The sequence below is a fragment of the Thamnophis sirtalis genome, unplaced genomic scaffold, assembly GCF_051295495.1.
Source record: "Thamnophis sirtalis isolate CommonGarterSnake01/CBP01778 unplaced genomic scaffold, rThaSir2_p1.2 scaffold_1, whole genome shotgun sequence".
Lineage (NCBI taxonomy): Eukaryota > Metazoa > Chordata > Lepidosauria > Squamata > Natricidae > Thamnophis > Thamnophis sirtalis.
In genome coordinates this window covers 107,861,129-107,885,835 of record NW_028261381.1, presented here as the reverse complement: position 1 = coordinate 107,885,835, position 24,707 = coordinate 107,861,129, and the positions used below count along the sequence as shown (strand labels likewise).

The 24,707-nt window shown below is 36.7% G+C and overlaps 1 protein-coding gene across 2 annotated transcripts in view; it reads right to left on the bottom strand.

Annotated features, from left to right (window-relative positions):
• Positions 1 to 24,707, bottom strand: part of RAD51B (RAD51 paralog B) — a 346,004-nt gene extending 321,297 nt beyond the window's left edge. Inside the window, exons 1-7 of one of the 2 annotated variants that reach the window (XM_014072496.2) lie at positions 24,546 to 24,700; positions 21,454 to 21,568; positions 21,236 to 21,349; positions 18,584 to 18,700; positions 12,921 to 13,057; positions 11,093 to 11,212; positions 10,107 to 10,290 (exon numbers count right to left, since the gene is read on the bottom strand). In XM_014072496.2, coding sequence (XP_013927971.2) covers positions 10,107 to 10,290; positions 11,093 to 11,212; positions 12,921 to 13,057; positions 18,584 to 18,700; positions 21,236 to 21,349; positions 21,454 to 21,537 — 756 coding nt within the window. In that variant the 5' untranslated portion in view covers positions 21,538 to 21,568; positions 24,546 to 24,700. Of the gene's footprint in view, positions 1 to 10,106; positions 10,291 to 11,092; positions 11,213 to 12,920; positions 13,058 to 18,583; positions 18,701 to 21,235; positions 21,350 to 21,453; positions 21,569 to 24,545 lie in introns of both variants that reach the window. The other variant, XM_087721346.1, reaches the window with a different exon arrangement.

The window sequence follows — 24,707 nt, the reverse complement described above, 5'->3', positions numbered from 1 at the left end:
CCATTGTGAAGTGCACCAAATTTAATTGTGCTCTGCAAGGCGTTGCAAGAGCAGCGGGCAGGCCATGGAGGTGGCGAGAGCTTTTTGTTGTTTTTGTTGAGAATTTACCATTTTTAGTGATGAGAAGAATGTATAGTCTTCCTCATCTTTATGACATAGTTGCAGTCGCTCTCAGTAACAGAACAAGATAGGAAATGTCTATAGAGATTCTCAGTCATCCAGGTCATGGTGCTTTTTCAAGAGGCAACTGGACTTTCCTTTTTTTCTTTGAAGACATTTCATTTCTCTTCCAAGAAGTTCTTGGATGAGAAGTGAAACATCTTCAAAGAAAAATAAGAAAGTCCAGTTGCCTCTCGAAAAAGCACCTTAGGGACAACAAAATAGGAACTTTCCCAGTAAATAATAAAACACTGTTCTCTGAATAATTCAGTCTTCTGATAGCCATAGATAAGAGGGAAAGTATTATTGCACTACATTATATATAATTTTATTATCAATTCTTGGTTATTTTTAGCAGAGACTTTGATATTAAGAAAATATCTTGAACAGAAATTTAAATTCCAAATAAATTTGCTTTATGCAGATAACTCTAGAAAAAAAATCAGTCAATTTATTGGTGTCTCAGTAAACATTGAAATGCATAAAACTGACAGAATGGGTCTTGAGTGCAGTTTTCAACCATAAACATTGATGCTTTAAAAAATCAAGTATCGAGAAGCCTATTATATCTCTAAGGAACTGGTTTATTCAACTACAATCTGCCAATCTTAATTTACATCTGTTATTTTGTATCTTCCAATCTGGAATGACAGAGAAGTCATGTATTTGTTAAATGAAATTTCATTCCAAGTGTTTAAAATACACTAATTTTCCCTCTTTTATTATTGAGGCTAAAGATGCTCAGCTCCATCAGTCTCTCTGTTTCAGCTCCTAATCTTTTTTACTGCCTTTCTCTGATCTTATTTCAATTCTTCTCCTTTGTAACATTGAATTGGACACAAAATATGAAACAGTTTCTGACCAAACCAAAGTAAAGTGGAACAATTACATCGAAAAATGGTGTTGCGTTTAAAACACCATGTTAGAAACCAGGAGACTGAGTTCTAGACCTACCTTAAATACAAAACCAGCTGAGTGACCTTGGGCCAGCTACTCTCTCACAGCCCTAGGAAGCAGGCAATGTTAAACCACTTCCAAAACACCTTACCAAGGAACTTGTCCAGGGAATGACCAGAGTCAACACTGACTCACACATACAAAAATGTTCCTTATGTGCAAACACAGGAGAAACAAAAGAAACAAAATTAGGCAAATAAGCAAAAGCTTTTTCTTACATGCAAAATTTTAGCCATCTCTTTCAAAATCAAATATTAAAAAAAAGATTCCTCAGTACTGCATAGCTATCATTCTCTGGTTTGATTAACCAATGTTTTATAATCAATTCCCTATATAATAAACAGAATTTCAATACCACTGTCACAGAAGATCTGAAAGATGTAAATTGGGCAAAGCAGTATGATGGAACATAAAAGACTTCAGAAGGAAATGGGCTTTAATTTCTATCAACAATACCATGGCCATCTACATATTTCCAAATTGAATTATTTCAGCAATTTACATATGGCCATATTAAGCTATCTGTTTATTACAAATCAAAGACCAAACTTCAGCCACCCAGCAAGTCAGTTTCTCTTTAGGAAAAAAGAGCAGGATAACACAATTGTTTTTAATTAAATAGATCAACAATATTTGATTACAAGGCACATAATATAATAACTGTTTCAAAATTATGCCATGTATAACTTTTTCATTATATTCTGTCCATATCACAGAATAGATAATGGGTTCAGAAAAAACAAAATTACAGGGAAGGAACTCTTCATACTGATTAATATAAACATTCTCCCAAACTCAAAATGTTAGTGGAAGGTTGTTTATGTAAATGGTGAAATAGTAATGCCCCCCAAATTTTGAAAAAGGAATTTGTTCTTAAGCTTCTTAGGAATTAAAATCATTCCCTAGATACAACTTCCTTCAACCAAAAAATGACTGATGTCTTTTTGGATCTGGAATAAGCACAGCAAATATTTGTATTATTTTAAAAGTTTCAGTCTCTTTTCAATCAAGGCTACGAATACAATGGAATTTGACTGGACAAAGTAAATGTAAAAAGAATAATAGAAAGTTCCCCTTTATTTCCTAGAAGTTACTTCTGAAATAATATTGTCTGAAAAAGAAATTTTATTAACAGGATGTTACATCTGAATCACTGTGAACAGTCATTACTTTGCTTATTAGAATGGAAAGATGAAAGCAGGGCCTCTAAGCAGGGTCAATCTTAATGGTCATTTGAGTTCAAGTGGCCTAAGATGGTCCTTCTGGGTTTACTGGTTAAAATACATTATTTTGAGAGTCCTGATAAATGAATTGTTAGCTATTGCAGCTTCTTCAACATAAAATGATACACATTAATTCACCCACTTCCTCTAAAAATATTTGCAAAAAAATCTTAAAACAGTATTTTGTGTGCAGCAGTACACAAACAGCAGTGAACAGCTTGAGGCCTTCTAGGGTACAATACAATACAATACAATACAATAGCAGAGTTGGAAGGGACCTTGGAGGTCTTCTAGTCCAACCCCTGTCTAGGCAGGAAACCTTACACCATTTCAGACAAATGGCTATACAACATCTTCTTAAAGACTTCCAGTGTTGGGGCATTCACAACTTCTGGAGGCAAGCTGTTCCACTGATTAATTGTTCTAACTGTCAGGAAATTTCTCCTCAGTTCTAAGTTGCTTCTCTCCTTGATTAGTTTCCACCCATTGCTTCTTGTTCTGCCCTCAGATGCTTTGGAGAATAGTTTGACTCCCTCTTCTATGTGGCAACCGCTGAGATATTGGTACACTGCTATCATGTCTCCCCTAGTCCTTCCTTTCATTAAACTAGACATACCCAGTTCCTGCAACCGTTCTTCATGTTTTAGTCTCCAGTCCCCTAATCGTCTTTGTTGCTCTTCTCTGCACTCTTTCTAGAGTCTCCACATCTTTTCTACATCGTGGCGACCAAAATTGGATGCAGTATTCCAAGTGTGGCCTTACCAAGGCATTATAAAGTGGTATTAACACTTCACATGATCTTGAGTCTATCCCTGTTTATGCAGCCTAGAACTGTGATGGCTTTTTTGGCAGCTGCTGCACACTGCTGGCTCCTATTTAAATGGTTGTCCACTAAGATTCCAAGATCCCTCCCACAGTTACTACTATTCAGCAAGGTACCACCTATACTATACCTGTGCATTTCGTTTTTCTTGCCTAAATGTAGATCCTTACTCTTTTCACCATTGAAGTTCATTTTATTAGATAGTGCCAAATGTTCAGGTTTGTCAAGATCCTTCTGTATCTTTAGCCTATCTTCTGGAGTGTTGGCAATTCCTGCCATCTTGGTGTCATCTGCAAATTTGATCAGTTCCCCATTTATTCCCTCATCCAAATCATTGATGAAGATGTTGAAGAGTACTGGGCCTAAAACAGAGCCTTTGGGTACTCCACTGCATACTTCCCTCCATGAAGATGCAGTTCCATTGCGGACTACACATTGAGTGCGATTGGTCAGCCAGTTACAAATCCATCTGGTGGTGATGCTGTCTAACCCACATTTTTCTTCTTTATCTAGTAGTATTTTATGGTCTACATTATCAAATGCTTTTCTGAAGTCCAAGTAAATTATTTCTACGGCATTCCTCAATATAATTTACTTGGACTTCAGCAAGGCATTTGATAAAGTACAAGGCTTATCACCCTTACCAGCAGCCATGCTGGCCACAGTTCCTAAGTCCTTTAGTCCAAAACATCTGGAAACTACTTCAATGGTTATTCCTAGACTTTGGGAGCAGAGGTTACACTGGTAACTTCTATGATTTATACTAATACTTCTTCCTTGCAGTTTTATCTCACAATAGATTTGTGTCTTTTAATTCAAAAACAACATCTCTTTTTATGACTCTGTAGTCCCTATTCAGAGTAGAACCGGGGCAACAGGATAGAGCTGAGCGTTTACTGGCCACCCTTCCTAATGCCTACCTGGATTTCGCAGCAGATATTATAGGAAGGGGGGGGCTCTAGGAGAGAAACATCTGCTAGGATTGATCTCTCAACCTTTCAAGTGGAAGATTAGTGTCTTCACTACTAGGCCACCACATCTAGATCTGCATCTTTTAATATTAAGTTATTATTCATCATAACATTCTTGGTAACCCAACTAAATTGAGTTTCTTAAAACGTAGCCCTCTTCACTCATTTAACAACTGGAATTATCTTCTACATTCTCCCTTCACAAAAATCTCATCAGCTTCGGATGTTACAACGTTAAACAGCATAATCTGAAGAATTCTACTTACAATTCATTTAACATAAATAGAATTCTCATAATTGTAGGCCCCAATAAAACAGATGATGATTGTGAGGTAAATTTTATTTGCATCCTAATGAATGCATGAAGAACTAATCAAACCTTATTAATGTGCTCAACCTGATTGGATATTCACAATGTACAGCTCAGATTAAGAGGGGCATCAGCATTGTGGGAAATTAGACAATTCCTGTGTTAGCTTCATTTTAACAGAACCAAAGCTTTTAATTCCCATTATAATGCCTCCAAACAAGGGAAAATCTTGAGCATCTCCTTGTAATGGACCAAGATTTAGCTGCATAATAAATGCACCATCTAGTGGCTGTTTCATCAGATACACCATATATACTTCAAAAAACAAGTCATACAACTTGAACTCACTGAGATGAATGAATTTGTTTTTATGAAAATCAAATGATTCATTAACTGATGTCTGGATTATATTATAATTAATATAACAGGCACAGATTAAAAATAAATAAAACTATCAATCCTTCAGAACAGCATAAGGATTTAGTTTATATTGATGTGATGTAATGTAAGAGAAGGTCACAAAATTCATAAAAATTCTTTGTAGAAGCTGTTCAACTTGTCATACTTTCAAATCCAAATTTATTCATGTTGATCAGGAAAACAACAAAACTAAATGTTATGGGTTTCCCCCCAACAAATCATCATCACGAGAGACATTGTTCTTGGGAAGGGCTTCCTGGCTTATCCACAGATAGTGATTAAAGTTATGTGACTTGCACCAGTTCACTGCTGAATAGTATTTCCAGGCATCCAGTATATAACTGATCTATACTAGAAAAGGAATTCCTATCTGAATACAAAACTGAAATCACTATTAGAGGAAAAATATCAATAGGTCACGTAGGAATTTAAGAATTTCAGTGATTGGAAAATCAGAAAATGTAAACTCAATGTAAACTAGGGTATACTTCAATATTTTATATTTTTTGCTCATGGTTGTGGTGGAACCAGCAGCTGAAGGGGAGGAGGCCCTGATAAGAGGGAGTTAAATGACATTCCAGTTTGGACTCTGTGAGGGATAGGAAGCATTTGAAGTTAAGGCATCAGGAGTATATCAGTCTTTTTTTCAAGGGAAAGGCATAGTCAGGTGAGATTCTTATATTCCTCTTTGACCATTCATTGAGCTATTCTAGTTGCTTGCACCTGATATGGTCTAAAATTAGCCTATGAAAATGTACATCTTTATTATAGTCTAAAACAAAAGAAACACATTTTTAATCCAGTTTCTAGTATTTACATTATTCCCACAAACATACAATCTGACAGTTTGGGCAATTTTACTGAAAGAAGCACAAATCACCAATTTTGCTCCAAATATTTGCTTCTGATTCCTAACATAATATGCTGCAATCTACAAATCTGACAATAATTTTAATGGATTATATATTGTTTGAAAGGTTCTAATTAAATAACTCCTTATTACTGAGTCTTTCACTTTAGGAAACCTAGACTTAAACCACCAATTCGCACACAAAAAAAATCAAAACAGCAGGAAATACAGAAATGACAGTTCTTGATAAACATAAATGAAGAAATTTTATTTGTTCATCCTAAAAAAAATCAACCATAGTCTTTGAAGGCAGCCCCAAGAACAGCACTGCAGTAGTCAAGCCATGAAGTGACTAGGGCATGAGTGACTATCTGAAGGGCAGGCAGATGAAAGCGTGTAACTGGCATACCAGATGAAGATGTGCAAAAGCCCTTCTGGCCATAGTTGTCAGGATCTGTGGGTTCACAAAAAGCCTCAAACTCTGCATCATTCTTGAATTGGGAAGTGCAATTTATTTACTAAATTCTCATAGCAAATACCATGTTTCCCGCAAAATAAGACTGGGTCTTATATTAATTTTTGCTCCAAAAGATGTATTAGGGTTTATTTTCCAGTTTGGTCTTATTGTTGGGAAATACGGTACTAAATGTGTCCGTCTGGCTGATAATTTTAACTGAGGTTTATTTTGAGGTAGGACTTATATTACGAGCATCCTGAAAAATAATACTAGGGCTTATTTTCTGGTTGGATCTTCAGGGAAACACAGTCTGGACAAAGGACTTTATCTCTCTAAAAAATACTAATTTTCATACATTATGAACTCACAAAGATCTCTCAAGAGTGATGCACTTCTCAGTTTAATGTCTATGGAGATTCTCAGTCATCCAGGTCTTGGTTGCCCCAAAGGTGCTTTTTCAAGAGGCAACTGGACTTTCTTTTTTTATATATAAAAGTTTTTTTTATTTTTAAACAAACATAGACAGACAAAAACATATAACATAAATACATCTTCCATTACGTACAGTGTGTCAATTGGTTACAAGGTTTTTGTGCATCCTTTCCATAGTCATTGCTTAAACTTTATATAAAGTCACATATTGTCAATCAAATATGTTTATATACATTCTTATTATAATACTTCATTTATTTGACTTTTACTATTATTTCCTCATTTTAAACAAAATATTCTAAATATGGGTTCATTTATATTGTCGTAGTTCATTACATCATCTTCAATAGATCCAATAATTAAATATTTTATACCCTATTCTGATTAATTTTTGGTAACATTCTCTAATAATTTTCAATTCCATGTGTATTTTTTTTAATCTAACTACAGATAAGATAAATCCCCTATCCTATAAAATTATCTTCTTGTTTTCTAATTTCATGTGTCAACTTACTCATTTCAGCACATCCAATTGTTCATATCATCAATCAAATATATAGATATACAATTATTATTATAAAACATTCATTGAGTATAACTATTATTATCTCCTTTTTATGTGAAGCATGGTAAATTTAAAGTAAATTATATATTATGGCATTTCATTACATCATCCTGGAATCATCCAATGATATTACATCTTTATATTCTCACTTACAGTTTATATAAAATTCCATATTATCCCTCTGGTATATATAGATACATTATTCATTGTTAATCATTTATTCAACTATAACTATTATTACTTTGTCTTATACATAATACTCAAAATTTAACTAAGTTTAACTTAATTTTTGTTGTAACATTTCATTTCGTCATCCTGTATCCTTCTAGAAATAGTGCCATCCAATATCTCTTGCCATTTGTAAAATCTGTATTCTAGTTGTTTTCTTAGTAAATCTTATGTGGACTTCTCTTAGCAACTTGTTGTTCATTGCATATGTTTTAAAGACTCGAAACCCTTCTTCTGTTCTTTCCATCAGCTTGTCTTTGGTTATCACTGGTGCTTCTGCCAAAGGTATTTTCCTTATCGCTGCCAAATTTTCTCCCCTTTCTTCTTCCATGTTTTGAGGTCTAGGATAGAGTTCCAGTTGATCAATCTCTCCAATGATAACAGTTTTCTTATCACTTTGTTCATGTTTTTCTGAAATTTTTTGAATTCTATCCTCAAATTTCATCATCGTTTTATGGATATTCTCAGTTCTTCCTTCCATTCTTTCTACTCTTTGCTCTATAATCCCAAGATTCTTTTCAATGTTCTCTGTACTGATTAGCATTTTTTGGGATTCCTAGCATAATTTTTTGCAAAAATTAATTCTTTTTCTTCTTTCTGCTGCACCATTTTTCCAAGTTGTAAACACTGCCACTAAAACATCCAAGGCTTGTTGCTAAATGTCAAACAAATTGACTGTAGTCTTTCAAGTCCAAGCCTTCTCTTTACTCCAGTCCAGCTACTGATAATACTCCAAAAGAACACCTGTATAAACAACTCGTGCTCTTCCCACTCTTCCTTTCAATAAACAAAATCAAGGACTTTAACATATAACATATACGTTAAATGATCAAAGGAATTAGTGTTTCCAAACCTCCAGATGGCAGTGTTACTTCATTTTCTTCTGCTTTTATCCTTCTCTTTGTTACGAGGTTTAAGGGGGAAAAAATGCTTAAAAGGTAAAATCCACCCGAACATTACAAAAAGGAAGAGATTCTTGCTCCACAGATACAAAAAGTGAGGAAAAATAGAGGAAGAAGGAAAAAAGAAACCAGTCCAATTTAAAAAGTAAGAGGCATTTGTAAGAATTCCATCCCAAAAAAATGGAGTTAAAAAGAAAGATAACACTCTAATTTTAATAGAGGCTTAATCCGCCGCTTGCTCTCTTCTGTCTTCAATTTTAATTTACTTAAGTCTTTTGGATATTCCCTCGTAGTAAATAGTAAAGTTTATCTCACCAATTCCGACACACACTCTCCTGCACAGCTTCCGTTCAGGGGTCTGTCCCAACCTTTATGCAGCTTAAAATGGCTCTTGTATCTGGCAAAAAGAGCTTTCTCCTGGATCAATCCGGGTCTTTGCGATGTCCTGAGATCAGCAGGACATGCCCTTCTCTATCACCATCTCTTCGGGAAGGTTTAGGTCCAAAAAGAACCGTCTAGCAACAGAGATTCAACAGCAATCCTGGAGCCCCAAGATTGCATGTCGTGTTGTAGCGACGTCAGGCCCCGCCTCTCTGGACTTTCTGAAGAAGCATCTTGGATGAGAAGCAAAACATCTTCAAAGAAAAATCAGAAAGTCCAATTGCCTCTTGAAAAAGCGCCTTTGGGACTTCTCAGTTTAGTTTACCAAAATGCTGGCAGTTCTCACTTTTCATTAATAACATTTAGAAAGATGTGATCCAGATTGTTCCTTCATTGATCTTATATTGAACTGTTTGCAAGTTCAATATTGTTTTTGAATAAAATTGATATAAATATTTCTCAGGGATCCAAACCTGATGCCATGTTCTTGCCTTTCTGAATCTTACCATGTAATTTTGCTCCATTATATTTCTATAGCTTTCAAAAAACCCTGCAATGGTTTCTAGTTGCTTTATTTCTGTCCTGTGCTTTGTTTACTCTTAAAAAATATATACTGTATTATATTTATTTCTACCACAATTAAACTATAGAAAGATTAATGGGATATCAGTATTTCAAAACAACAGTAAGTAACCAGTAGCAGAAAGATCTGAATTAAAGACCTAAAACATGAGATACACATTATGAGCTGAGTTAAGAAAAAGGCAACATGAAATACATATGTAAATTAAACTTATTTTTTTAAGTTAAATTAAAATTACAAGATAATCCTGACTTTAAGAGGTTTTCTTTTAAACCCATAATACTATCCTACCAGAGTCCACTTTCAAAAAATGCAAGGCATTTGACTTGAAAATGCTCAAGACTATTCACTCAAATACCTCATGTAGCATCATAATGATACAAACTCATAAAGAAGACACAGCTAATCTGCCATGTTAGCAATGAGAATCTCCTGTTACACTACCATCCGTGAATCATATGGGCTGTTCCTAAGGCTAGTTACAAACATCCCCATGGTGGAACAATCTAATCTCAGATACGTATGCTTCAGAATATAATCCATCAATTTATTTCTACAAGGAGGTTTGATTCATCAGCAAATGACTAATCTTAAGGAATGAGAACACGAGATGCTAATATAAATCTGCAAAAAATAATATTAATTGTTCATGTTGTGATCAGAAAACCAGAACAAACATTATTCTTTCTTCTTACATGAGAAAAACTTATCAGTCTTCTTGCCAAACAATTTTTTTACATCTATATTACAGTATTTCAAGTAAGTTTTCAGACATTCTAAATCATTGAAAATACAAAAGGCTTTAAAATACTTCACATATGAAAAAGAGATTAAAAAAAACTTACTGGTATTGAAAACTCTTCAGCCAAGTATTTCAATATTGAAGCCTCTTTAGTCAATAAATTGCTTCGTTCTTTCAGGTTACCTTGACGCTTTGTATCAAATTCTTTTCTGACTACTGAAGCAACTGAGTCAACTATTATTAGTTTAACATTCTTAGAAATTATTTCTTCTTCCAAAGATTTAATTCTGGGGGAAAAGAATAATCCAAATAGCAATTGTAGAATTTGGTATAAATATCTACATATCTTTCTAGATTCTAGCTGCAAATGGATCTTGATTTTGAAAGGCTGAAACAAGGCTGAACCTGATCAGTAACTGAAAGAGAGATTTTCAGGAAATCCTAAATCTAAATTAGGCTAGGAAATGGAAATTGAAATGGCATCCTTGAAGTTAACGTTAAGTTGTTGCTCAAAAACAAATAGATATGTTGGTATAATATTTTTTGAATCAAGTAACACTGTATAGCATGATTATTCTATAAACTTCATAAGTGTGCACTGATACTTTGTTTCTTTGAAACAATCTAATTTTCTTCACATCAGTAAATTAAGTACCATAACTGCATATTAATGCATGTATATACATTCATATGCCACGGTAGTGCAGTGGTTAGAATGCAGTACTGCAGGCTATTTCTGCTGACTGCCAGCTGCCTGCAATTTGGCAGATCGAATCTCACCAGGCTCAAGATTGACTCAGCCTTCCATCCTTCCGAGGTGGTTAAAATGAGGACCCAGATTGTTGGGGGCAATACTCAGGGCTGTAAAAGCACTGTGAAGTGGTTTATAAGTCTAAGTACTATTGTTTAGTACTTAGTAGTAAATGCTATAGCAATAGTACTATTGCTATATGTACCCAAGGCCTCCAATTTAAATAAACAATCCACCACTTCTGCATGTCCAACAGGTAAAGATAAAAGGGCTCAGATATTCATTTGCTTTCATATTCTATATTATACTGTGCTGCCCTCAAGAGAGAGATTGCTTACCTTTTTAGTACGCTATCACAGGTTAGCTCCTGATAGACAAGAACCTTGTTTGTCATTGCAATCAGCTTTTCTTCTGTAGCAAAATAATCTGGGAATCGATGTTGTGCTATTTCAACAAGTCTGTTTGGGACCGAAAGAAAATTATTGAGAAAGATAACCATTGATTTTTAGAATTATTGAATATGAAAAAAAGCTATCTATGCAGAAAATTTCAATGAAAAGTAAACACAAACTAACAATGTATATATTTGATTCTTTCTCATATTTTTCAACATATATCTTTAAATACATCCCACCCCAAATTTTTGTGAAATTCATACTAAGCAGCATATTCTGATTCTCAAGAATAGCAATAAATACAGATGAATAACGAAGAGCAGATAGCTGTAAATATCCCCTCATTTCTCCAATTATCCACCTAATCAACTAGCTTGTGGGAACTAGATCACTAATCACTCAGGAAGACCAGACCTGATCACTGGCTAGATCACTGACAGAGGAAGAGAACTACCCCTAACACCAAAAGCAGAGATAACTACCAAGAGATTCCCTATTATGTGGTACACTTGATGCACTGATGTCTTCTGCTGCCAGTTCTTCGTTTTTCACATATAAGAGGTTTCACAGTCATTCAAGGAGGGACTATTTACCAACTTCCCAAATTCTTTCAAGATTGAGAAATACAAAAGATTTGCTTCTTGAGAAGCATGATCCCCATTTTCTTCAGAGATTGTAGATTGTAGCCCTTACTCCATCCATCATAGATGAAAACTCAGCTGATTTTGGCTGGTCTCCAAAAGTTAAGTGAGGATGGAGTTGGTTAATGCAGTAATTCAGTGGGAGACTATAGTGCTCATACTACTGTAAGTTACAGTACACTCTGGAATGTCAAAAACATATCCCTGAAGAGGGCATGGCATATCACTCCTGTATTGTGGCAAACAAGACAATATGGACATGTCCATCATATCATCAGGAGTCAAGCATAACTTGAAAGGTCTCTTTTTTTTTAGTTCTTGCTATAAGCAGAAAAGTTGTTCGATCACATCTGTGCATCTCAGTCTTAAATTAGAAGAAAAAATAGCAGACAGGTGGGCACTTTGTGGAGTAGTTTTGACTCCCTACAAACAACCACTCTGAAAATGTGCAAACTCTCGAATTTTTGAAAGTATTCCGAGGCTTAACCTCTTTGAAGGTGTGCAATGGAACACTTATGTATCATCACAGAAAGGCCAAGTGGAAGAAACACATAGGAGCAGCATTTAATCTTAACAATTATTTCGGAATGAATTTTCAGCCCCAAACTAAATTACATAAATGATTTTTTAAAAAAAATAAGTATTTCTTCTCTTTCAACAAATATACTCAAATGCATTCCCAATTGTCAGTGCATTCACACTAGATTATCAGTAATCTGGTTACATTTTCCTTAAGAGGATTGGAAACAAATATTTGTAGATGCTCATAGTGGATTCATTATTAAATTCAACTGGATCAGGACTGCACTCTGGTGGGAATTTCACTGAATTGTTAGCATTAGAAAAGCAATGTTTCCTTTAATGCCGGTGGGTGGTAAGTTCCCCCCCAAAAAATACAGCTGGCTATTTTTGCAAAGGAGTGTTGGACTATACAAAATCTGGTCTCTATGTTTGGAGGTGGAAAAATATGAAATTGGGCAGAGGGAAGAGAAGACAATACTGGAATTTGACTTAGATCTTTCGTCACCTTCAAAACAACACTATGGCACATGAACTAATTCCAGGATGCACGTGCACTATATATGTAATGAAACACGTCTTCTAAAGCTGTAAATACTTTTTTGTATTACCTTTCAGCAGTAAATGCAGACTCTGTATCAATGTAAATAACTGCCCCATCCAATCCTCCAATTTTAGTGGGCATTGTGGCCAGCAAGCTCATCATAATACAGAACTGAGTTTTGCCACAACCTGATGGACCCGTTATCTAATAACAGAAATAGGCACAAACAGCATTATAATCTTTCTGTAAACCTGCAGTTACTGTTTTTAATTTTAGACACCACATCATTATACTTCAGTAGTACCATGTATTTCACAATACCATATTTCAGGTTGATTTAAAACATAGCAAAAGTAGTAGATTTTGAGATAATGGATTTTGAGGATACAATGCAATGTCCAAATACGTTATTTTTAAAAACATATATGTTTATTTTTCAAAACATATATGTTTAAAATATCCATCATGTCTTTCAAATAAAATATAGTAATGCTATACCAAATAATTTAAAGGCATGATATAAGAAAAGATAAGGAAACAGTCAAATCTAGTTTATAGTAACACCATTCATTATACCTTTTAGGGTTCTTCTGACCTCTCCAACCCTTATAGCAGTAGACTTATATACAGCTTCATAGGGCTTTCAGCCCTCTCTAAGCGGTTTACAGAGAGTCAGCATATTGCCCCCAACAATCTGGGTCCTCATTTTACCCACCTCAGAAGGATGGAAGGCTGAGTCAACCCTGAGCCGGTGAGATTTGAACCGCTGAACTGCTGATCTAGCAGTAGCCTGCAGTGCTGCATTTAACCACTGCGCCACCTTGGCTCTTATAATATAATATATAATAAAACAAGCAAAAGTACATTCATAGACACAGCTAGTTTTACTTCTGTTGACCCACATATATTCCTTGTAACAAACCAAATTCTACTAATACATTTCCACCAAATTTTGCATAACTTGGGACTATAATAACAAAATTAATATGTAACATATATACAAAATAGAACTGTTATGGTGTCTATAATTTCAATCCCCCAAACCTTTCAAAAACACCACCTTTTACTTGCTTTTGTAAGGCTATGATTCGGGGGAGGGGGAGGATTTCAAAGAAGGGGAGCTCAAAAAGTGACTGTTTCCTCTCATATCTCCTCCCCACACCTCAAGATTCCTGGTCTGGATTGGGTAGGCTGTCTCTTTCATATCTACGTCTGAGCCATATATCATGACAAGGGAGTGTAGGAAATTAGCATCCACCCCTCTCCTAGAAAAATAAAATATTGTAGGAAATATTAAAAGAATATTTCGCCTAAAAGAGAGGCAGAAACTCAGCCCCCCACCTTTGTCAATGGGCCATTAAGACCAGTCTATTCTACCGTGTTTCCCTGAAAATAAGACAGGGTCTTATTTTCTATTGAACACCGCCCCCAGAAATAAGCACTTGGCCTTATTTTTGGGAAGGTGTTATTATTTTTGAGACGCAGGAGGCAGTGAGCGTGGTCACCTCATGGCTGCTGCTGTGTTGCAATATTTTTGAGGAGAACTTATTGTTGTGGACCAGCAGGAGCCGTTGGAGCTGCCACCAGACTCCGACAGCAAGGGGCCCTATGAGTCGGCTCTGGAGGATGGGGAGGACCCTGTACACGGTTCTGACTCTGAGCAGGGTGCAGAGAGGCTGGTTGGCCACCAGGAGGCACCTGAGCCTTGGACCAGTGGGGAGGAGACAAGGGAGTGTGAGCCAGATGTCATGCATTGGAGAAGTGGGGAGGAGCCAAGGGAGTTGTTCCTGGATGCCCGGCACCGAAGAGCTAATAGGCATAAGGAACAGTTGCGCAGTTACAGGAGATAATTGCACTCAGCTAGTGGTAATTAGGCTCCTCTCAAGACTATAAAAGGAATGATTGTGCACACGCCCTTTTGCAGGAGTCAACATATTCACTAACATTGGAGAACTTTCGTGGCTAGCCTGGCAGGCTGGATTGCTGCCAAGGTTAGTCTGTGCTGGATTGCTGCCACTGTATTGTCTGTGCTGGATTGCTGCCAAGGCTTGGACTGTGCTGGATTGCTGCCAAGCCTGGACTGTGCTGGCTTGCTGCCAAGGTCCTGTCTGTGTTAATAAATCCTTGCAGTATCTTTGTCTTAGCGTGCTTTGGTGTAGGACGAGGGGGGGGCAGAATAACTTATTATTCAGGGATGTCTTATTTTCAGGGAAATAGGGAAGATAACAAAGATCTACCACCTTCAGGCAGAGCCACAGAAGGAATTGTCCAAAACCCCTTCATTACATCATCACCCAGCAAGGCTCAACCAAGCCTGGGACACAGACCACCTACAAAGTTACCCCTACATGGCCCCATGGGAGTCTGACAATCAGAATACAAGCTCAAATTCAAAAGCCCAGAGAAGGCATAAAAACCAGGCACTCTCAGCATCTCTTCCCTTTTTTGCCCAGGACCTCAAACCATTTGATCCTGTCTACCATTAAATCATCTTTACAAACAGTCTCCATGTTTCCAGTGTCTTTCTTCTCACTTGGAAGTGAACACAGATTCTCCAGAAGAAACTTTCAGAAAGCTGCACTGTGGTTAAGTACTATATTGATGGAGCAACTTTCGCAGATTTCTGAATGTTTCGATTCAGTTTCAAATTTGTAACTAGATGAATGCAATTATCAGGATATTTTTACCATCTAAATTCTATTTACACTTAGCTATTCTTACTTTCAGGTATCTTTTCCTCTCTTTTCTCTACAATAATTACTACTTACAACACAGGTTAAGATCCTGTATGCTTAGTTCATGGTTCAAGTCTTAAGTCCAATACAGTGAATGATTGCAACACTAGTAACGTATGGAAAAATATAACATTTCCAACTGCGATGGTTAAGTTTTGGAGGTTGAAAATTCAATAAACGTTATTTCCTCATTTCCCATGGGCTTTTGGTTTCTTGTTTTCCCCCAAAGTACTAAAGGGGGAGGTTTAAAGGTTTTTTTTTAAAAAAGAAAAACTCAGAATAACATGATTATGAAATACAAACATATATTGCTTGGAATAGCTGCCATAATTTAACAAGCGTTTAGCTCATTTGGGATGTTTTCTTTAACTTTAACTTAAGAATGTAGCCTTGCCAGAAACAACAGAATTGTTATCAGAAACGTTCCTCTTGATGAAGTATATAATCAAATGTACAAAACAGCTTCACCACACAATCCCAGCCCTCCGTGTCTGCCTGTCCTTACTCTATCACAGCCATCAAAATCAATCCAATGATTGATTGCTCAACTTGGGAACTCCCACAGACTATTGACGGGAACATAAACATAAGATTTCTCATAAGCAGATTTTTTCTTCTTTCAAGAGTAATTAAACCATGTTTTTGTTTGCTTGCTTGCTTTCATTATAGGGTGAAAATCTTTCCAATCTAAACTTTAAAGCTCTTTATCAAATTTATTTGATTTGATTAATATAATGACCACCTCACCTGGTGGGGACTCTAGATGGCTTACAATCAATAAGCATTAAATATTAAAACAATAAATATCAACATTAAAATGGAGTTAAAATTAACAAAGAAAGAAAGGAAGGGAGCAAGCTAAACATGGGGAAAAGGTGGGGTTTTAACTTAATCCATTAACAACCTGCAGGATGACACATGCCCAATTGGCACTTATTGGCACACATTCACAAACGTTGCAAACCATATGCATCTTAAGTTTTATCATCAATGAAAATAAAAACTTATTTCTGTATTATTTTCAAAACCAGCATTTGTATCATCTTTCATTTTGGCAGAAACTATAATGTTAACAGTTTTAGAATCTTATTGATTTCAATTTGAGCATGGCTTAACTCTCTCCCACAAAAATCTGGCTGAGCATATTCTTTCATTTAGAAACTGATGGAATGAATACAAAAAGAGAGAAAAATGTTGAAAATGTCATCCCATCATGGCTGAGAATTCACTGAAGATATCTTGTTCTATTTTTAATCTGAAGTTAGGTACAAAATCCCTCCCTAAAGTAACAACATTTAACTTTTCCTTTATAAAAAGAATGCCACTTTTCATGTAATGGGTCATTATTTTCAAGACAAGCAATGAATAATCACAAAAAGATATGATTCAATTCCTTGTTTAAATGGTTTTTTTAAAAAATGCTGGGGAATTAGTGCCAGAACATTTTTCTAACTCTCAGAGGACCAGGATAAGAATTGGCAATAGGGAAAAAGTATCCAAATCTCAACTTTCCAACCACATCTCAGTCAGAAAAATGAATAGCAAATTTTTTTCAGTTCTTTAAGTGAAGCCACAAAAGTATGGGATAAAAAAACCTATGTTTTAAATAAGGTAACTAAAGCAGAAAATAACCACAACTGATGAGGGTATAAAGACCTGAATGAGACAAAACACAACCTGGTCCTAGTTACTCTGCATGTGGTTGTGTTACCCCGCATAGGTGTTTCACAGTTTGGGAGTGCTCCTGAATCCATAGCTCCTGCTCAAACAGGAGACAGAAGTTATAGCTGAGGAGGTTATGTCTACCTTCAGATGATGCCGATTACCTCCCATAGACCGATTAGATCACACAGGTTAGGCCTTCTCCGGATCCCATCTGCCAGCCAGTGTCGGCTGGTGACTCCCCGGGGGAGAGCCTTCTCTGTTGCAGCTCCAGCCCTCTGGAACGATCTCCCCGTAGAGATCCGGACCGTCACTACCCTCCCGGCCTTCCGCAAAGCTGTTAAGTCCTGGCTGCTCCAGCAGGCCGGGGGGCTTTCGAAATATCCAGCCCCTCGGAAATTGTGACTGTTGTATATTTTTAATTTGTTGTCTTGTGTATTATCCCCTTCCCTTGTTTTATTGTAAGCCGCCCGGAGTCCTTCGGGAGTGGGCGGCATACAAGCTCAATAAAACGAAACGAAACAAAACGAAACGATTCACCAGTTTTAAACCAACCAGGTGCAACAGGGCCCAAACCTAATGACCACTTGACTGGACTATTGCAGTGCCCTCTATCTTGGGCTATCTTTGGAGACAGCTTAAAAGCCACAAATGATTTTTAAAATACGCAGTGGCATGATTATTGGCATGATACTGCCGATACCTGACATATTTAATATAAAGCCATTGCAGTGATTATTAGTAGACTTTCACATCCAATTCAACATGCTGATTATTATCTCTAAAGTTCTAAATGGTGGAGTAGCAGGGGACATCAGGCAACACTGAATCTGCTGGTGTCCTATGGTCAAAGAGAGAAGCCCAGCTTAAAGATCCCCCCCTTCATGAAATCTGTGAGCAAGGGGCGGGGGGGGGGAATAGGCCTTCTTTTTTAACAACCCCCACATTTATGGAACACTCTCCCCAGGAAATACATTCAATTCTCTCACCTTGCCACAGTTCCAGAAACATCTTAAAATTGTTTTATTTCAATCTGCTTTTGTCCATGTTGACTGTGGCACCTATCTAGCATTTTATTTGGGGCTTGCCTTTGCTTTTTTTTCTGGTTATGTTTTGGTTTTGATACTTTTAAAAAAATCAAGTATTTATTATTCTATGTGTTGTTTAAGGCTGATGCTGTACACTATTTAGAGTACTTTGAGATTGTATAATGATATGTGGGAATGACCTTCATGCCTCATATGTTAATATGAGTATGATTTCAGTGAATATTCACTGAAAATATGTTAAATAAACAGATACAAGTAAGTGTAGCTAAATGTCCACCTTTTACCTCTGTAAGATTGCCACAGGCAATTCCACCATGCAATATTTTATCCAGCTCTTCTAGAGTCGTTGCCAAGAATGCTGTTGAAGGATTGTTGGTTCTTTTCATTTTCATTTCATAAGCCTAAAACAAGGAATCATTTTAAAAGATGTTATATATAATTGTTAAGAAAACTGCTTCGTATAACTTTCTTTCAAAAGTACAACTGCTGTGTTTTGCTTACCAAAATATAAAAGAAAATTCCTGGTAGGTTTTTAATTTATTTTCTTGCCTTCATTAAGATTTTCACAAGTTTTCTGACCACAAGTTTTCTGAAGATAATATAAAGGCTAAAGTATTTGTATAGTGCAAACTTCAACTTTAATATTACCATGACATGTAAGTATGTCTTTTCCTTCTTTGGAGAGTAAAAAAGTTTAATTTGCATGACACATCTGCAGAAGAAAATATTACCCTTGTGGTTAAAAATAGCTTGGAAGTCCACTCAATGATAACCCTATCCAGGAAAACTGATTGGCTCTAAAGTCTGGATTCTCTGAAAGTTTTATTGAAGTCCCTATGAAGAACTACTATGAGTTTTATAAAGGAATTTATCCATGAATTTAAATAAGTGAAAGATAGGGGGAAGTTTGGGATTTTGTAATAGTTTGCTTTTCCCCAAGAGATTGGGGTTATTTGAAATGCTTCCACTTAAAAGTGGGTGAATCAGATTTATAGCAACTACATATTTCACTATCTACCTAAAATTGTTTCCTTGCCTGTCATTGCTATTTCAGAATAATCACTGTGTCTGTGTAGTAGGTATTTCATTGGCCCCATCACTATCACTGTACACTAGTTTAGGCTAAGGGGAATTTGCCATTTTAATCCCTATTCGACTAATTTGCAATGATACTTTTGGACTTCTTTGTGACATATGATATGACATAACATGAATATACACATGCAGACACAGATAGACATAAATGCACATTATTCCATTTAAGGTAAGCTCTTTTATGCAAAATGTGGAGAAACAGAAAGAAATATTACGCCTAAGAAATTAAAGACACAAGAAACAGAAATGAAAAAGTAGCTCAATCTGTTTCACAATGCCATTCATTGTATTTCTATACTTGCAAATTTCTGCCATATGCTCCCACTTCTTCATGCCTTGCTTTCTCTATTTTAAACCTATAGTTCTTCCTTTTTCAGAATCTCATCAGTTCTTTACAATCAATTTTTTCCCAGTCCTCTTCTTCCTGCCAACCCATTCAATCTTCGTTTGTGCCATCCATTTAGTAATTCTAACTTCATTCACTCTATATATGCATAAGCAAACCACTGAAATCTACTTATTTTTAATTGGATTAACAATTGGACTATTGGACTATTGAATTGGCTAAACTCAATTTTAGCCATCATAAATGATTTAATATTTGCCAGAGGACTTGAATACTATCACAAAATCAGTTATAACTTAATTATAGAACCATATCCCTATATTGTAAGAGCTGGTCATTCTGTTTAAACAGCAGTCCATTCTTTAAGCAGCCAGCAAACTCAAAAGCATATCTAATCTCAAACTATAATAGGATTGTTTGAAGTTATGACAATGGACTTACTTCAAATCCAAATCAATGATATTCAGCAGGTCACCTAAGCCAGGTACTTGATAACATTCAAAGAATTCTAAGATTGGTGAGAAGGATTTATCTTTGCACTGTAGAAACTAAGTTGCTTCCTTTTGAACAAGAGATATTCTTTCACATAGTAGAGAATTTGGTTCTGAGTAAGAAATTTCTGCTAATTTACCCAGAACGTGCTTTTAGTATCTTATATCTCCATTCTTACCACAATTACTGGATCTCAAAATTGAACAAACCATACATGGATAAGATAAGAGAACCTGGAATTGATAGGATGTTCCTACAACAGATGTCTTAATGGTATGGGGGTATGTATGAACTTTGGATGGACAGACAATCTGCATCCACACTAACAGAGAACCAGCTAGTTACTCAACACTTCAACATCGTAAAGCGGAAGCTGCTCTCACAGCAATAGACCAACTACACATTACATCCCAGACTCAAGAACTTAAGACGACATTGAACAACAATTGGCTGTGCAGCCAACACCTGAAGCTGAAACATCATTACTCTCCATTACACAGCACAGCTGCTGATATTGGACATAAGATCATCTATAAACTAGCTACAGTTGATTCTCAAAATGGGTTACCATGCTCAATAGAGAAGTACCATTAGACCAGGGGTGTCAAACTCGCATCGTCACAGCAGTGTCATGTGACATATTGGGACTTTTTCCCCCTTCACTAAACCAGGCAGGGGCAGAGCCAGAACTTGACACATTTAGCCCGCATTTAGGCCACGAGTTTGGCATCCCTGCATTAGATAGTATGCTAGAAGATGCCATTAGCATTCAAACCAAACAACTGGTCTATCTATGTTACAGCTGCTGTAATCCTGGAGATGCATGGTTACACAATCAAGAACAGCAGTACATAACCCACCCCTCCAGAAAATAAGGTTAAGGGATAAGATCAAGGCAACTTGGAGAGAGATTAGTCAGCTGGTGGAATAATAGAAGGATATGAAGATTAAAGTTAGAACTTGGGGGGGGGGGTCCTATCCTGATTTATGAAAGCATACCTACCGTTTGCATTTTGGGAGCACAGGATTGGCTGACAGTCCGAAAAAGTTTCTGGACATTCCAATAGCTCTGTCCAGTCATTTTCATTAATTCCAGGAATGAAAGACATAAGAAGTCCTGCAACAAGCATTAAGTACATGCTTTACATATGCTCAAAGCCACACGCTTCAAGTACTGTCACATTTATTATATATTTTTCTTCATAAAAGAACTTTTCTTACCCGGCAAGTAGTAATCTGATGTCGACTTAGTCTCTCACAAAGATCATGAGGTAAACCTGCTCTTCTTAGCTTTTTATTTTCCATGTTCACATAGTTATTGGCCAGAAAGTTAATTCTATAACCAATTGACAAAGAAATAATATTAATTCAGAATCTACAGTTAAAAATAAACTCATTTTGCATAGTATTAAATAACATGTGTGCTGAACAAACATATATTCAGCTCAGTGCATTCAACTTGTTGTTCAGTAACAGTTCCTGCTCTTTCTACCATAACTTTCTGCTAATATCCCTTTTAAGATTTTTTATTCTTCCTCAGTTTGCATTATTCAGAGTGCAAGCAAAGACAAGTGTCTTTTTTTCCCCTTGTAGTTAGCACATTCTACTAAACTGCCTTCACTTCAGGATTCTTCAGATTAAAGGTAAAGGTTCCCCTTGGACATATGTGCTAGTTGTTCCCGACTCTAGGGGGAAGTGCTCATCTCCATTTCAAAGCTGAAGAGCCAGTGCTGTCCGAAGATGTCTCTGTGGTCATGTGGTTGGCATACTAAACACCGAAGGCGCATGGAATGCTGTTACCTTCCCACCAAAATGATCCCTATTTTTCTACTTGCATTTTTACATGCTTTCAAACCGCTAGGTTGGCAGAAGCTGGGACAAGTAACGGGAGCTCACTCCATTACGTGGCACTAGGGATTTGAACTCCTGACCTGCCGACCTTTCTGATTGATAAGGTCAGCATCTTAGCCACTGAGCTATTCAGATTACACTGTTTCAAAACAAATGTCACCATAATTTAGGTTGCAACAAACAAGCATATGTGCTAGTCATTCCCGACTTTAGGGGGAAGTACTCATCTCATTCCCGACTTGTTCCCAACTCTAGGGAGTGGTGCTCATCTCCGTTTCAAAGCCAAAGAGCCAGCGCTGTCCAGACGTCTCCATGGTCATGTGGCCGGCATGACTAAACATCAAAGGTGCATGGAATGCTGTTACCTTCCCACCAAAGGTGATTCCTATTTTTTCTACTTGCATTTTGACATGCTTTCAAACTGCAAGGTTGGCAGAAGCTGGGACAAGTAATAGGAGCTCACTCCGTTACACGCCTAGAGACTTGAACCGCCAAACTGCCAGCCTTTCTGATCGACAAGCTCAGCATCTTAGCCACTAAGCCATCACGTCCCTTTGATTTGTTGTAATTACCCAAGTGTTATTATACATTTGGAGACTGCAGCTAAGATCAATTTATCTACCTATAATTCTTTTGACTTTAGGAAATTTTCAATCTTCCTTTTGCCTGCTGCCTTACTTTCTAGTATTACTTATCTGATTTTATGTCTCTACTTTTAAAGTGCATTGTACTATATTTTAATTATGCTCTGCAACATTTTGGATGCTTTTCCTTGGCAGAAAAGCAGTTACACGTACTAGAGGTAGGAAAATTCATTCAAGCCATTAGAGGGCATTTGTTTCATAATAACCCATCCATCTAAACTACATTTCAATTTTTTATTTAATCTTTTGGGGAATAACTGAAGCCAGACTCTTACAAGTGATATCTGCTTCCTTCAAATCGTGATATATCTTTCTTTAATCTCTTCTCCTGAAAGCAAAATTATTTTTTTTTACAAAAATTACTCTGAGGAGAAAAAGTGAAAGGGAGCAAAATGGTTTTGGAATATAGCCTGTTGCAAAATGAGATGTTTTTTTTTTCTGGGTCTAAAAATAGTAAAATTAATTGTCCGGTCATTTTTTTTACTCTTCATTTGAGAGAAAATGCAAATTTTACCCAGCAGATGATGATGAAAAAATATCAGCACTTTTCATCCCTTTATTTCAGGGGTGTCAAAATCATGTCATCATGGTGATATCACGACATATTGGGACTTTTTCCCCCTTGCCTAAACCAGGAGTGACCAGCGCATGACATGGGACGTGAGTTTGACAGCCTGGCTTTATTTTAGAAGCCAATTTGGAAGAGATGAGATCATCAGAAATGCATATACAATGGTATGTACACCAATATAGAAATGTTGTACAGAAGAAAATTGTAAAAAAATAATTAAAACAAGTAATATTTTTTTAAAAAAGAATTATCTCCATCATCAGCCAACACATGAATTGAAAGACTCACAGGGAAAAAAAACAGAACATCTGATGCATCTAGTCCATCCCTTGATGAACTCAAAATAATAGTTAATATTACTATCCTGCATATATTCTCAAGCAATTAATATTCAGGGGTACATTGTCCCAATTTGTAAAGCAACATAGTTATTGTTTATTGTTATGGAATATGGATCTTCATGCTCCCATCTAACCATTCAAGTTCATGACCACCCAAATATTGCAGAACTTTCCAGTTTAATTATATTCTATTGGAAAAGTTATATCCTTTATCCTTCTTGAATCTCTTATTAATCACTATCATTGAATTACTTCAATTTTCTTCAACGCCTAACTATATTCAGCTCCATCAACTCTTCTTCCCACTCACATTCCACCCCCACCCCAACTCTCTTAAAGTTCTTGTTGTCATTAAGCTAATTTTTTTCCCCTAGTAAAAGCAGACTTCTGCGGGACAGACCACGGCCTGTGATCAAGTGACACAGCAATTGCACAAGGTTGTCACTGGGAGATCGTTCCTGGGGCTGCGCAGCAACTCTCTCCGTGTTTTGGAAGGCTTAACTTTCACCAGGATAGAAATAGATCTGAGCAAAAGCAGAGAAGCAAGGAGGAAGACCCATCATCCAAGCGCTAAACAGCAAGAGTGGCAGGGTAGTCCAACACCGAGGGGCACCGAGAAGCATTCAGGGGCTGGGTATATGCAGCCCGGAGAGGCAGCTACCCCACGCCCGCCCCGCAGACTCCGCGAGACCACGATGCATCCATGTTTGCACAAACGACCTGAAATAAAAGTCCAGCACCAAATAGCAACCTAGACCTTAAAGCGCGCGGGTTTTCCTGTCTCAATCATGGCGGGACAAAAGAGCGGTCTCCCTCCGCTGCAGAAAAATAATAATAATTATGCCCCCGTCGGGAGAACGCCTTACCCCGCCCAACCCCAAACCAAACCAAATCACCCATCCTAACCTGGACTCTTTTCAAAGCTTCCCACTTCTCTCCAGGAAACTTCCACGAAAGTGCAACTCGAGTTATGATTGGCCTCCGACACTAGCTCTTCATCACAACAAGTCTTCCGCGATGAAAGGGATTCTGGGAATTATAGTTCGGTTTTGGTGGAAGACTCGTCTT